The 16,280-nt window shown below is 38.0% G+C and overlaps 1 protein-coding gene across 1 annotated transcript; it reads left to right on the forward strand.

The window, feature by feature from the left end:
- The first annotated feature begins 3,815 nt into the window (after nt 1–3,815).
- Nucleotides 3,816–13,309, forward strand: ETAA1 (ETAA1 activator of ATR kinase). The gene is made up of 6 exons (XM_087707870.1): nt 3,816–3,983; nt 5,180–5,317; nt 6,425–6,501; nt 9,498–9,616; nt 9,860–11,724; nt 12,592–13,309. Exons 1-6 carry the CDS (start codon nt 3,836–3,838, stop codon nt 12,702–12,704), a joined length of 2,460 nt encoding a protein of 819 aa, XP_087563996.1. The 5' UTR covers nt 3,816–3,835; the 3' UTR covers nt 12,705–13,309.
- Nucleotides 13,310–16,280: the final 2,971 nt, after the last annotated feature.

A 16,280-nucleotide genomic window follows, 5' to 3' on the forward strand; every position in this document is an offset into this window, starting at 1 on the left:
GAGTCCAGCCAATCAAATCAGTGAGCGGCAGGCTGGGCTGGCTTAAATTTGTAGGTAGCATAGAACAGAACGATGAGCCAGCCCAGCAGCTGATGGGCGGGAGCTGCCAGCGCCAAAAAAAGCGTGCCTTTTAAAAAAGCGGGCGGTACGCAGGAAAATGCATCAAAAAGCGGGGGTGTCCCGCCAAAAGCGTTATTTCTGGTCACCTTAGGATTAGTGACTCTGTTTCTTTCTTTAATGTACTTACTGTGGCCTAGAAAGCAGATTTTTAGGCAGATATCAGCTATGAAATCCTAACCCAATATAAAAAACAACTCTGCCTTCTGTTTTCCACACAGCAACATGTACAAAGGTAAGCATGTCATATAATTTATCTTCTTCAAAATCATTGCTGTATGAAATCTTGAAAATCCCCCCTCCCCCATCAGACATTTATGTAACAAATTCAAAATGTCAGCAGTTTTTAACCAACATTTTGTGGCCCCAATTTTAAAATGTTGGGTGGGGGAACCATAATATGTCTTAAATTTATATCTAAATATCATATATTTTAAAATCTTGTTCAATTTGATCACAGTGTTAGCATATATATTTGTTCTGATCCTAAAAAACCACTTATATGAGACAATACTATGAAAGAATTTGTGAGATACAGATTCTAGCATTAGCCTACACACATCCATTTCACCTCAGAAAGCAAATAACTACCTAATAAAAATTATGTATCTTTTTTTCTTCCAAAATAACTATTTTTTTCACTAATTCAGAAACTAATTACAATTTGGGTTCATACATCATAATAAAGTGGGAGTGGGGGTGATTTTGTTATACTAATTTATCTGATTTTTAATTAGTTTCAATGTGGTTTTAAATGATGTAAGCCGCCTTGAGTTGTCATAGGCGAATAGGTGGCAATATAAATTTAATAACTAAATAATAAATAAATAAATAAATAAGATATTGGGCATAGAATCTCAGTGACTTTGGACACGTTATTTCTTCTCAGCCCAACATACTAGATAGGGTTGTTGAGGAGAAAAAATGGAGGCAGGAGAGTCAGTTTGGCATATGGTTAAGAGGCTGGCCTAAAAATCAGAAAACTGTGAGTCCCACTTTTGGCATGAAAGCCAGATATATGATCTTGGGCCAGTCACTCTCTCTCAGCCCAACCCACTTCACAGGGTTATTGTTGTGGGGAAAGAGGTGGAGGAAGGAGTATTGTGTATGTTCACCACCTTGAGTTAGCAATAAAGGTGGGATAAAAATCTAATAAATATGCATCCCTGAGATCTTGTATAAAAAGCAGGATATAAATGTAATAAATAAATCACAATTTCAATCAATTAGATTGAGTCATGAGCAGCAAAGCAGAAACAAGAAGGGTTTACAAGCAAGCTGGGGCTCCCCAGTATGAAAGGAATTCCTCAACAGTCTTGCATACTATTGCATTAATTTCTATAGTAAATATCATTTTCATTTTACTACAATTTTATGTTGACAGTGCAATCAGTGCAATCTAGTTGTCTCTCATAAGAAAGGTTTGCAGACATATGACAGGTAAACAAAATAAGCATTCATGGATCACAGTTCATTTCAGGTGCACAAAATGTTATTTTTCTTGAGAAAATATTGGGGGGAAAATCCCATTGTTGCTGTCCAATAGGAGCATTACAACTACCGGTACCTAATTATAACTACTATCTTTAAAATACAATCTTAATAAGCCCTTCAGAAATATATTTCATAAAAACAGGGTTATTTCTACATCAGAGCTGGGCGGGGCAGGTGGAATGGGAATAATTCCATTTAAATAGATGCATACATATTTATCCTTAATAGCTAAATAGCATATTGCAACTGAGAAAAAGTAAAGGAGAGCTTTAGATTAATATGTACACCTAACCCTCTCAGAATCCAAAAGGAGAGAGCAAAATGATTCTAGTAGCATCAGAGTTTAAATCTTCCAATTGAAAATGAGATGTGTCAGGGACTCCTTCAAGAGTTTGTGGGACAAATTAAAATGGTTTCACATCAAAATCAGAGCCAAGGTGGTGTAGTGGTTAAATGCAGCACTGCAGGCTACTTCAGCTGACTGCAGTTCTGCAGTTTGGCTGCTCAAATCTCACCGGCTCAGGGTTGACTCAGCCTTCCATCCTTCCGAGGTGGGTAAAATGAGTACCCGGATTGTTGTTGGGGGCAATAAGCTGACTCTGTAAACCGCTTAGAGAGGGCTGAAAGCCCTATGAAGCGGTATATAAGTCTAACTGCTATTGCTAAAATGGCCTCATATTCTAGAAAGAAATATGCTATGGCTGTTGCGGTTATCCAAGTCTCTTCCTCCTGTATTGTTTATCTTGTGCAGACATTTCAGTTATGTTTTACATGCCATGATATAGTAGTCTTTATGACAGAAAGATACACCAACAGTCTTCGTCTAACAAACACAATTGGAACTGGCAACTCTGTCACTGAGGACACAGCCATTAAGCTAAATATCACCAAACTGTGAATTGTAATTTTACTGCTGGTTTTCCATTGACTCTGCTTGTCGAAAGCCGGCTATGAAGTATGCAAATAGTAATCACGTGACCGCAGGTGTTGCAAAACACCTAAATCTCAGTCATATGACCACATGCTATGATGGTCATAAGTGCAAGGATTAGTCAGAAATTTACTTTTTAGCATCATCAGAACTTTGAAAGGTTGTTAAACAGAGGAGTCATTAAGCAAGGACGACCTGTGTACGTATGCACAATCTGTAAATCTTAAGTGCCTCTTCTCACAGTTAACATCTATCAAAGAATTTTCAAAATAGTATCCTTAATTATATGAAAATAATAAGACAACTTTTAAGAATACTTCCATATATTTTTCAGGCAGGATAATGTTCAGAGAGCAAATATCACAACCCAGCATCTGCAATCCAGCAAAAGCTCCTCCTACAGCAGCATTTGTGCTTTCTTCACATATCATTCAGATGTCCTGGAGCATTAATATTCCCCATCCTGAAACAACACAGCTACTGTTGGGACTTGATCATTTACAAATTTGTCTTCTTTCCTGAATTTCTTACTGGCATTACTGTGGCATAAAACCACTTCCTTTTTGTACTTTTGATTGTAGGTGAGTTTTAGGAATGACAATTGGACTATGCCAGTTTGGGGTGTGCATGGGGGGGGTACTTCTAATTTTTAAGAGAGATAATTTAAGCAAGGAGAAAATTGGATATGCTGTTCTCCGTTTAGAAAATCACCTTATTTCTCAATATTAATTAAAAGCTATCCTCATCTACACAGGGCAGGGGTGGGGGGGGGAGGTCCAATCTAGTGGAATAAATTCGTTGGAAAATGTAGTGTTTAGACAAGTTTATGCAAGTTCGTGTGCGCCCTTCTAATCCAGCAGACTAGTTTTTAAACACGATTAGCGCTTTACAGCAGCAGGCACTCAGTCGGAGTATGTAGGATGTTGCCTTCCTGTTATTTTTCTCATATAAGGAAGATATTCTGAGTGCGTGTTTAAGTGCAAAGTTCTCGCGGCTGACAAGCAGACCCATTTGCAGTTGATTTGACAATCAAGTGTCTTTTAAAGCCCCTGATTACTGTACTCGCAGCACTCTCTTTAATCAAAGTGGAAAAAAACTAGAGAGCCGCAACTTTAATTAAAACTAAACCGCGCGCGTTTAGGAAGCCACGCCTCTTTCTCTCCCCCTCTCATTAAAGCGAGTGCGGCCAATCCATCGCTTCCGCAGGATCCGATTCGGCCAATCAGCGACTGAGAAAGACGGCGGCTTTGAGAACGGTTTAGTGGGGCATGGAGGCAGCGGCCGGACTCCTCCATGGCAAACAAAAGGCGGCCAGTGGCATCGGTAACTGGGACGGAAAAGCTGATCGTAACGAGCCCGGCGAGGCGGAGCAATAGACGAAGAGCTGCTGTTGAGAGTGTCCAACCTGGCGGGAGTCCCTGTAGCGAAAACAGAGCGGAGGGTGAGAAGCCTGCGGAGGCCCCCCCCTCCCCCCCTTTGTGCAATGTGGCTCCTCTGCCTGCGCGTCATCCTGAGCAAAAGTATAATTTTGCACTGAGTTCCGTGGTTTATTCCCAAGGAATGGTAGCGGGTTTGGAACGCAGCTCCCACCGTCCCAGGCCAGCTGGGACTAATGGGAAGTGTAATCAGAAGCATCTGGACGTAGCCGGAAGGTTGGTGGATTGGGTACCACATTTAAATCCATACTTCCTTTCCCCTTCCCTGTTGAGGATCCTTTCCTAATTTATAATACATGTTTCTCATTATTTCCAGAATTTTTATACTTTTTCCTACTGGATCTGCAGGACTTTTAAATAGGGAGTTAAAGATATTGCACACATTTATTACAACTTAAGAAAAATAAAGTTCTTACCCTGTGGGTTTGCAAGGATCTCCAACAATATATTTTTATATGAACTACAAAATGAAGGTTTTTTTTTCCCAGTTTCTTCTTCAGGAACATCAATTCTTATAGAACATAGCTTGAACTGTACCTCCCACTACCAATGATGTATCTCCCACTGTAAGGAGGAAAAATACTATAACAAAACAGTGCTCTCTGTTCCCAACCCTCCAAAGGCAATCAAAGGATATTGTGCTAAATGGCATCAAAGATCTCTGAGAAATCAAGCAGTTCCAAGAGAATCACATCATCCTTGGTTTTGCCAGATGTTATCCATAAACAAGATTAATATTTTGGTGCCATGCCCAGGCCTGAAATGGGCTTAGATAATCCTCCTTTAGAACTATCTGCAATTACAGCCCCACCACATTTTTAACAAACTATCAAGAAAGGGATGTTTGGCACAGGTTAATCAGAATTGCTGGTTTAAACAAGGCAGAATTCATAATCTGGTCTTCTAATGATGCATTTCCCAGCTTCATGAACAAATACTTAGTAGTACAAGCTTTCACTATTTGCAACTGGGGGAAGCTGATGTCACACACAGTCCTGTCCTCTGTAACACAGTCGAGGGAACCAGGCAATCCTTTCTCATCAGAACTTGGTCATCTGGCATGGAACTCAAAACATTGGCAGCAATTTTGGTCACCAGTTGCCTCGATAATTTCTCATAACTTCCATAGTTTCCTGTTACCAAAGCTCATAAAGTGGGTATTCATGTCCATTTTGAGTAGATGTTTTATATTTTTCCATAGAAAGATCTTTGTATAAGACACCAAAGAGAACTCACGTGAACAGGTCACGGTTGCCTACTTTCAATTCTCCTACAAATGAAATTGACATGCAGCAAGAAATCTTTTGGGATCCTCAGTCACCTACAACATATAAGCTAGGTAATTATGGTTATTCATATTTAAAATGTTTTCTAACTAATTTGTCTTTCAAAATGTGTGTTCACAAACCCTAGAACATCCTAACTGTATATATGATGCTGAACCATACTAACCTGTATCTATTAAAAATAACTGCTCAGAAGATAGTTTATTTATTTATAAATACTTGAGCCCATTTTCCATTAAACATTTCCAAAATGGTATAACTATATATATAATTTAGTAATGTCCATGCTATTGTCTTTGATCAGGCTGTCAAAAAATATCTGCAATTAAATATGCTTGTGTAGCCTTTTAAAGACTTTACTAGTCTATTCTTGGGCTCTTCCAATGTGAAGTGGGTCAACTTTGTGGTAGAACCTTATTACAAAGCATTCTCACCAGTTTGTCCTGCCAGGAGCTGAGCTTGTTAAGTTTGCCAAATAGAAACAGTCCTTGCTTTCTTTTTGGATTTTTATTGTCCTTTTGCTGTTTTGTATTTGTCCTTTTTCTAAAGGGTTTGTAATGCTAAATGGGAGTTTTATGCTAATTCAAGTTTTGTAGCTGCCCACCTGATATTGGTAGCACCCACAATTAAAATAAGAAAACGAAAAAAATTATGTTATTTGATTTGTTCAATGATCCATTGTTTTGTTTCCTTGACCGCTCACCATTTATGAGAAGTCCTCTTCAACACCAAAGTTCAAAGACATCAATATTTTTTCTATCCTACTTTTTCAAACTTTTCTTCTATAAAATTTCACATGGAATACCATTGCTTGCACTATTTTCATCTTTGCAGGCATAAACACATCATGGCATCTAGATTGGCTATTCTACCTTGTGCTAGTGTGTAACATATTTCTTGAATGCTTGGTGATTTATTGTTGTCTGTAGATCCTAAAAGATAGAAAGTGTGATGTCTTCATTGTAAGTTCTGATTGTTGTATCTGTTGTCCTTAGTGTGGCTATTTTTAATATTTAATTTTTGTCCTATTTTTGTCATTCTTGAGTTTAATGTATTTCTTAATTGAGAAACTGTGCTTATACATTAGCCAATCTTAGCCTGCTTTTGAGGTAGAAGAGCTGTCTTATTCCAATTCAGCAATTTCTCTTTTTTTTTTTTAGGCAACAGTCAAAAGAAACTGATAGTTGGTAGACATACAGTCGAGATCTCAGAGATTGTTAATAGAATTGCTCCTCAGGTAATGATTTTCTTAAGATGCAACTCTATAAATTTGGCATTTTGGTCTTTTTTTACATACATTTATGTCTGATTAGATCAGCCTACGTGTCCAGTAAAAAATAAACAGCTTACTTTGGGGGGGGGGGGGGGGAAATAGTCCCAAAAGTGTTTTTTCAAAACTCTTTCAAGTGCAGATGGACTGCTGAATCTCATCCTAATGGGTTTGTTCTCTATGTTGTGCAATGCTTTGTTTCAGTCCATTTTTCAGTCCCCCTGCATTTGAAAGACAAAGGTCACTCTCTTGAAGACAGCAAAGTCCACATTCTGGACAGAGAGATCACTGATTTGAAAGAGCGATAAATGAGGCCATCTATTTTAAAATTGAACATATTGAGGGGGAGGGACATGACAACACCTATCTCCTATTCACACCTCAGTCCTTTCAGCAGTTCGAAGAAGGTTCCACAATTCACATCCATTTGCACTCTGATTTAGTTTGCCCTGAGGACACAAACCACTAAGTGGTCTTAGCTACTCTCAGAGTATGACAATGACTGACAGTCACATGACAGCAAATCCTTCCCCACTATTCAGTCAGAAATAAATGAGCTTCTTGGATGAAGCGAAACATCTTCAAGAAAAAACAAGCTCTATTTGCCTTTTTAAAAAGCACCTTTGGGAAAATCGTCACCTGGATGACTGAGAATCTCCATAGATATTTAACCAGTGTTTGTTAAATTCTTTGTCTAAATAACCTTTTTTTCACAATTATAAATTGCTTCCTTTATCCAAGAATATGCTTAAACTACTGATTTAGATTATCAGATAACATTCACATCCTGATCCTTCTGAATGTGAGGTATTTGGCTTTTCCTTAAGATGACAATCTTTAGAAAAAAAACATTTGTTTGAATACATTGAAATTTAATTTTCATTATATGAATACAGAAAATAAGTCATACGAATTCAGGGTAGTAGTGCAAATGTGCTTTGCGATGTTCCCCTTCTCCCAGTTAGTGCTAACATTAAAAAATAGAATGCTGGTTAGCTGATGCAGTTCCAGATTGGCAGTGGACTTTCCATGCCGCTAAGGATCTTAGCAGTGCCCCAATCCTGCCCGTTTTGACATTCTGCTTTCAGCAACCACTGAATTATGAGATGTCAAAATATAAGGGGGCTTATTGAAACTCTGGTTAGAGGATTGCTTCTGCCATAGAACCGGATAGTTGTGATTGATAGAACCATTTTGGGTTTTTTATGTTCTCCAAAGAGAGTAGAGGTCAGCACCCCAGTTTATACTTCCTTTTACCTAACCGTTGATCATTGTGGGAAACTCTATGGTCTCTGAAGGCCTAAGAAGTTCTTTTTTGTAACTGGACACATTAGGAGACTTTGGCTGCATGTGTCTGCTATTTTACAGTTGCCGGTTGAGTATGAGCACCAGGAAATACAGTTGGGGAGCTCTGATCCTGATTGATTTCAGGGAAGGGAAACAGACTGTGCCGCTTCTGCAAACGTAGTAAAATCATTCCCTACTGCAGGGGTGTCAAACTTAATTCATTGAGGACTGCATCAGGGTTGCATTTGACCTCTGGGGCTGGGGTGGACGTGGCCAGATTGATGTTACTCATGTTGGTGGTGCCTGTGGTGGCCCAAGCACTCTGCCAGTGAAAACAGGCTGCTGATTTCCATTTTTGGCTGGGATGACCTCCTACAGCCCTCTGCCAGTGAAAACAGAGGTCGTGTGGCCCTCATGAGCTCCATTTTCACTTGCAGAAGCACCACGGACCAGTCATTCGCTATTTCCAGGGCAGCCCCGTGAGACAGATCTAAGCACTCTGTCAGCACATCTGGCCTGTGGGCCTTGAGTTTGAAACCCCTGCCCTACTGCCTTTGAGATCAAGGATTGCTGGCTTGGAGGAGATGAAGGAGAAGGATGGAAGATTTCTCTTCCTTTTTCCTAATAATGATTTATGGGTTATTTTCTATTCGATGGATAAGGCAAACGCTCTTGCTACACTCTCTCCCTCATATCCTGTTACTTCTTTAATCACCTGGGTCCCCGAAAGGTGACTCTGTACCCCAGGAAATCTATCCAGATGGAAAGAACACATTGGTTTATATCATGGAGAGGTTCAAGAGATGGAAATATGTTCAGTCTGTATGCGTGACTTTTGAGACGATACTTCTCCTTGGATCTTCATTTTTATAGCCAGAGTAGATTGCTCATTCAGTTGTTTAGGTGCAGTGGGAAGAGATATCTCCTTGGACACAAAGCACAAGTTTCCTGGGCACTGGCTTATCCCAGGGCTCTCCTTCCCTCAGACCTTTAAATAGTTTAAAGTGAGAGCCAATGGAGGAGGAAGATCATGAAGTGGTCCTTCAAAATGATTTCTCTTTCCAAGACAAGAAGGCCTGTAAGATCCTTGTCTCCAAGGGGTTCCAGTTCCAGTCCATCATGTTGGAACCAGGCTAATCCAAGATTTCCCATGAATGTCAGGCTTGGTGGAAAGGATTTCTATCCCAGATGGGAAAAGATCAACCCCCCCCCCCAAAAAAAACCTGACATTTTGTTCTCTACATAGAAATCTGCCTATCCTCCATTTTTTACATTGCCCATCCTGTATAATAATATAAGTTAATTCCATGTAATTGTATTAAAACTAATCACTTAGCTACTTTGAGATTAGGTTTGACAGAAAATTGGGATATAAATGTCTGAAAATAGCAGTGTCCACAACAGAACATGATGATGCCAGAATAATTATATGTGTTCAAAGATATATTTGCAAAAATGGCATGATTATGTATCCTAATATCTGATACAGATACGTAAAATTAAGCATATGTGTTGTAATGTCATCATGCATGTTTGTCATTTGCCCTCCTGAGGACAATCTCACTATTGAAAAATTCAGAAAATACTTTTAGAATTCATAACACTGAGCTAAATTAGATAGATACTTACTGTATGTCCATTTAATCAAACTGATAATGTTTATTCTTACTATTTAGGATGAAAAACCTGCCTGTTATGAAGGATCTCTTCTTGGGCTATGGATTGGCAAAGATGCAATTCCTTGTACTCCTGGAGTAACAAAAGCACGATCTAGAACAAAAATAAATACTGCAAGGTATGTTGGAAAACTTGCTGTTTGGTTTTTGGAATCACAAAACCTCTATGTAGGAAAACCAGAGAACAGTTTGACGTAGTGGTAAAGGTGTTGAAAAATGCAGAACTATTTTTAAAAAGTTAATTTTTTACAGGAGTTGAATCTTGTTGTGATATGATTGATCCATCTTCCAATAATTATAAAATGAGCTATTTCCAAATACCTTATGTTGGTAACATTTTTTTCCATTGCTTGTTCATGTAGAGATCATCAGTTAAAACATGGAGAAGAGGAACTTATGAAGTTAGCAAAGCAGTTTGATAAAAATCTGATTGATGCAGTCCAGGAACAAAACGTTTTGCTGCCAAATTCTATCCATGTTTCATCAGCAGCAAAACCATCAACTGACCATCATATCCAGGTCCAGAGAGAAGATGGTTGGCAATTGCTGAATGAACATCCTGCAGTTAACTCTACTTTGTCCCATGGAAGTCTTAAGGATAATGCTGAGACAGCGAAGAGTCCCAAGAGCAGTAGCCAGAAATCCATTGATCTAGATGCTGAAGGGGCACTAAATGAGCTTTTTGATTGTTCTACCCAAAAGTGTAGTGGCCGTTTGAGCCAAGGTATATTAAACAGTTCCTTGATCACTGTTGTGCAGGATAAGGGTACTTTGCTGGAGGCAGAGCAGCCTTCGGTTGAACCTCAAGGGCAAAGTGCCATGCATCTTAAACAGCATTCAGAATTCCTTCTAACTCAAAAAGCTAGGACAACTTCTGCAGAAACATTTTCAGAGCTTTCTAATAAAAATCGTGCCAATACTTTCAGTGATGACAACTATGACTGGGATGCTGATTTGTTAACTGATGATTCACTTCTCATGCAAATTACTCAGGAGCCCAAATTGATGAAGAGTGCAGAAGATGTTCTTATTTCTGAGGAAAAGGGGGAATCAAAAAAATGGACTGTAAATTCCAACAAGCCATCTATCGCCCAGGACGGAGTTTATAATTCTTCCAATACCATACCAGTATCATGTGTTACCATGTCAAACCAAAATTTTCGGACAGAAAAAGTCAAGATTATTCCTTTTCATGAAGATAGCTCATTAAAAACGAACAAGGTGGATTCATTTTCTAAAACTAGGCAAAACAACACTCTGGTCTATAATTGTACTTCAGTGAAATCTGAACATAGGAATGTGCCTCATGGCCCTTCCCATCTTAAAAGTGCTACAAATATTATTTCCGAAAAAAGATCTTCAATTTCAGATTCCGATCTTCCTAAATTATCGACTGGGAAATTCAAAAGCCAGGTGCATGGCACAAGCTACAATGCCTCAGTTGTTTCTGCCAATAAAAACCATCATGATCGAAAGATAGCAGCCAACCAGGGAATCTCTCATTGTCCACAACAGACATCTGTGGCAAAGAAAAGCATGTTTTCATTTGATGATTGGGGCGATCCCAAGTTTTCAGATGAAGTTCTAGAATTGTTTTGTGAATCTAATACCTCTTGGGGCACCCACTGTGACGATGATGATGATGACTTGCTTTATCAAGTTTGTGATGATGTAGAAAGGAAAACACAGAGTCAAATGGGTGTGAAGGAAACTGGAAAAATGAAATCAATGGCAAAGAGTACTTCCAATTTGGCACTGAGCCTTTGTCAGCCAGGGACCAGTCAAGGGCTTTCCATTTGCCAGCAGACTGAGAAGAATTGTACAGGCAGGAAGACCTTTTCATTGGATCTGCCCATTCTAATAAGGAAGAATGAAAATTCTGCAAATAGGTCTACAGTGTTTGAAGGAAGCTTTGCATCTGGAATTGGCATAGCTACTATGCCCAGTGTACAGATAAACAATAATAGACAATGGCAGAATGGCCATGATGTGGGCAAAATAAAAACTAATGGCAATCAGTTATCTTCTGAAAAATCCAAATATATGTTCAAAAAGACCAGTAGTATTCAAGCCCTTGTTTTGGACCATAAAAATGTGAATGTAGGCAGTCTTTCTGGAACTAACAAGGGGCTATGGGAAAGCAAGAATGCGCCAAATATTCCATTTCAGAAAGTCATGAATGGCAAGCCAGTTGTTAAGAGCATTGATTTTGCACCATCTGAGAAAGGTAGGTGTTGCTGCATTCTCAGCACAGTTCTTATTGGTAAGCTGGTAAACCCTCTTCATTCATGAAATCCTGTGGGGAATCCCTGGATCTTTATAGAATGCACACTGGCACTGCAGCATTAGTTAAACCTGCTCTGTCATAGATAAGGTACTATATCTGAATAAAGACATTGTTAGATGAGATTAAGGATGCTTTTCAACCAATAATGAATTTCTGTTGATCAGTTAGACTTCCTGGCACACCCACTACTGGGGCTTGAATGCAGAGATTTCCTACAAGGGAAGGGCACTTTGGTATCTTTTGGGCTTTATATTGTAAAATAAAACTTTTGACAAACTGCAGAAATCCCATAGGAGAACAATGTGGGTTCAAGTTTATTTGTGCTATATGAGCTAGTTCCTTCCTTTGTTTTCTCCATGGTGTATTTTTCTTTTATGATTCATCTGCCTGGCATTAATGCTTTCTATTCTGATCTTTGGATGTAGCTAGAGCTAATTTCATTTCATGCTTTTTTAAAAATCAATCCAATATGATATCAATTATTTAACAAGATTGCCAAAATCCATGTTTAGAAATGAAACAGTGTAAGTGATGCTTACAATTAATAGTTGAATTTTTAATAATTGTTCTTCTTACTCCACTTCCTTAGATTCTGTAAGTTTGTTCTTGAAGTGGGCAAGATTTTGAACTGCCCTTGATACAAGTGATTTCCCCCCCTTCCCCTTTTACTTGGTAGACGTTTTTGCAAGAATTAGAGGGCAAGAGTTATTCTGGTATATTAATAAAGTTCCTCTTACTCCTGATTAATAGAAACATAAGGTTCCGAGTAAATGTGGCTACATCAGACCATTTGCCTTTTCTTTGCAGAATATAAAAGTACGAGGTGTTCTCAAGAAGAAATTGCACGAAAAAAGCAAGAAGCTCTTGAGCGAAGAAAGTGTAAAATGGAAACTTTGTTCAAAAATGCTGCACCTACCTAAGTACTTTTCAGTACAGAACAGTTAATGGCAGGTGGACAGTGGAACCATTGTCACTAAAATATATGTCTATATTGAAGAGTACTGCCAATTCCTTCACCTACCGCCATCTTTATTCTTCTACAGAATGGCAGTATTAATTGCTTTTGAATTTCCTTCTTTCCTTCCTTTTTGGAAACACTTGTTTACAACTGTTTATTTTTTATCAATTATTTATTTGGACTTGGGATATTAGATCTATTTAACTGATATCAATTATTTTGTGATTAAACCATGCAATTGGCATTTATTATTCCCCATGAAGCATAATGTGTCAATTCTTACTTTGGAATGTTTCCAATATCCCAGTTTAATTATAGATCATTGGTCATTTAGTCCATTTCCCTTGCAACATTAGTCTTTAAATTTTGTAACGAACATTTTGTTTATTCTGAGGTTATAAATAACAACATTCCAAGCTTTAAAGTGCATACCAATAATGTAAACATTTAATAGCGAGCCTTGAATGTAACTCACAGCTTGGTTCCATTTTAATTTTATTTTTATCACTACATTACAAAGGACTGGTTCTGTAGTAAAAAGCATGTGAACGTTTTCTATCGTTTATTTATCATTGTAAATTATATATATGCTGTAAATTGTGATTAAACTGTCAGCAATTTCTCTGATTATACTCTTCTCTAATATGTCATTAGAACCTAGCCACCATAGTATTCTTATCTCTTCACAGAAATGAAAGTGATGATCTGCTCTCTGTTGGAAGTATGTATCAGTGTGTTGGTGACTTCCCAAGCCTTTCTATTCTGATTCCATTCTGTAGCTCACAGGTGTCAAAGTTGCTGCGTCACATTGCTGTCATATGATGTTCTGTGGCATTTTTCCCATTCAGAGAGCTGGGGTGGGGGTGGCCTCCACATGACACATCCAGCTCGTGGGCCGCCATTTTGACATATCTGCTGTAGCTCAGCATAAGAAACAGAGGTCAGCGAGATGATAGCTAGTCCCTAATTATGGGGCTTACTCATCTTCAATAAGAAAAAAAATGTCTTTTTCTGCCTCATAAGACATAGGTTTGAGGATTGAGTTTCACATACTATTGACTTAGAAGCAATGCACGTCTTCTGATTTACAAAAGCTGCTCTAGTTTCTCACACTTTAGGATGTTTATTGTGAGGAGATGTTACAAGGAAAGTAATTCTAGATTCTTATGTGGTTGCAGCAAGTAATATATCTTGTACATAATACCAGCCCCGGGGACATCCTACCATTATAGCATGCCTCTAAAAAAAGCTTCATACACGGCTAAAAAATAGTCAGATCTGCAATTTTCAATGAAAGGAACAAATTTAATTTTCTTCTGGAATATTGTATCAGGTATATTCCAATTCAATACTCTGATTCCAGCTTCAGTTTGGGAGAATTTTTATGCAAAACTAAACCTAACCAGGGCCTCCCATGTTAGGAAAGTACTGATACTCTCTGTCCCCCAATGTTAGTGTCAGAAATCAAATTCATTATCTGAAATCTAATAAGGTATCGAAAAGATTTTCTACTTGCAGAACTTTTCAAGACATAGTGATTGGCGAGCCCCATTGTTAGCAGGGCTGTTCTCCCATATATAAGAAAGATTTCATCCCAATTGGACATTGCCATAATAGTCCCTATATATAAAAAGGGAGGTGAGGGTGACCCAAAAAATATGTTTGTTAGGGTTCTATTCTAGCCGCAATGCTTTTTAAACCAAATATCTATGCTATTCTAGGATTTCTGTATGCTCCAGACATTCATATGCCAAAGATCCATAATAAATTCAATAATATCATTTTATATGCTGATGAGATGGTTCCATTGGCACACTCAAATAAGCCTGAGACGTCTGTTGTGAAAAATAAATACCATGTTCTTAATTTTTTAAACATCAATAAAACTAAATTGAAAGTGATGACATTTCCAAAAGCATGAAATATAATTGGCAAATAATTGGGGAACCTTGTGTATAAGTGAATTTCTTTAAGAATTGTTTTTTTTACCAACAGGGTCATGGATAAATGATTTTGAAAGAAGTTCTGGAAGAGCTGAGGCAACTACTAAAAGATTATATAAACTAATTAATTATAGTTACCCAAGTACCTTGATCCCTATACTGAAGGTATTCAGCGCAAAAATAGCCTCATTTTTTAAGATGCATTCTGGGAACTGATAAAGTGTCAGCCCTTGCAGTCAGAGCAGACACTGGTATCCATTCTGTACATGGCCAATCAATTTTTTTTTTTGCTTATTGGCAGAGGATCCATTCAATAGAGTCTAATGGGCTACCCAAATATGCTTAACAGAACAGACAAGTATGGCTCAGACTTGTTCCTGCATAACCCTACCATACTTATCAAAGTTATTTCGTAGCTTTGGTTTTCTACCTAATATTCTCAATTGTCTCCCAGCCAATTTTTTAAATAGAAAGTGTTAGGTAAGCTCCGCGTTGGGAGAGTGAGTGCATTCAGAGAAGCGTTGTGAGAGTTGTGTTGGAGAACACACACCAGCATACAGAGACACTGCAGTTTAAATAGGCTTTTACTTTTGTGGAAATAGAGGTATCAGAGTCCATCAAATAGTCCAAGTCATACACGTATAAGACAGTCAGTCATCAATGTCTTTCAGTTAAGGGACAATCCAACTAACATAGTCCAGTATCATATAAACAGTCTGGTACTCAGTTTGCTAGCAGTTGCAAAACTTACAATAGCTCACGGCACTTTCTAACAGCCAGATCAGCCCCGCATCTAACAAACAGCTAATAATAATTCTGGCTCCCTCTTATGGCCGATTGAGGAAAACAGCAACCAATCACATTTTACAGTATGATTTAAAGAAACAGATACAACATTATTACATGATTTATATATTACCAACCCAACCGTTAGATTATATTCCTAAAAGAAAGTTAAGATATCAGTGCCCAAACTGATATGAAGTTATTGGCAAAAAATAGATCTTTAAATTGATTGTCTAAAAATAGAACTATTTTCCAATTTGAAAAATGCCTGTCATTTTTTTTTTTTGGTCACAATTCTTAAGAAGGGCAAAATTTGAGATGTTGGATTCCATGGCCAAATATACCCACTCCCATCACCTGCCTTATCATGAGAGGACGTGTACATGCAGTGCCCCATATTTTCCATAGGAGTCTAGGTAAATAATTGGATGAAATATTTTGAATTAAACATTGGTAATATTAGCCTTCTAATGAGAAAGCGTTGGCCTAATCTAAGATCTTCATTCAGATCTTTCCAAATGTGATTGCCTTGAAGTTTTCCTTCTTTTTGAATTCTTAAAACAGAACAAAGTTTTGTTAGACAATTCATTATTTAATGGATCTTTAAAAGGAATAGACAAATTCATAGACGACAAAGGTATTGATGGTTATTGGAAGCTGTAAATTAGTTCCAAAATCAAGGCACCACATTTTTGCTAGGAAATATTTATGGTCTGCTGGCATCCCATAGGAAATTGGTCAATTACTGTGAGAAAAGAAAGTTGAATCCATATAACGTCTTGTGTTTATTATATAACCGATGTTGACAC

Source organism: Thamnophis sirtalis, unplaced genomic scaffold (genome assembly GCF_051295495.1).
Source record: "Thamnophis sirtalis isolate CommonGarterSnake01/CBP01778 unplaced genomic scaffold, rThaSir2_p1.2 scaffold_3, whole genome shotgun sequence".
In the NCBI taxonomy this organism is placed as follows: Eukaryota; Metazoa; Chordata; class Lepidosauria; order Squamata; family Natricidae; genus Thamnophis; species Thamnophis sirtalis.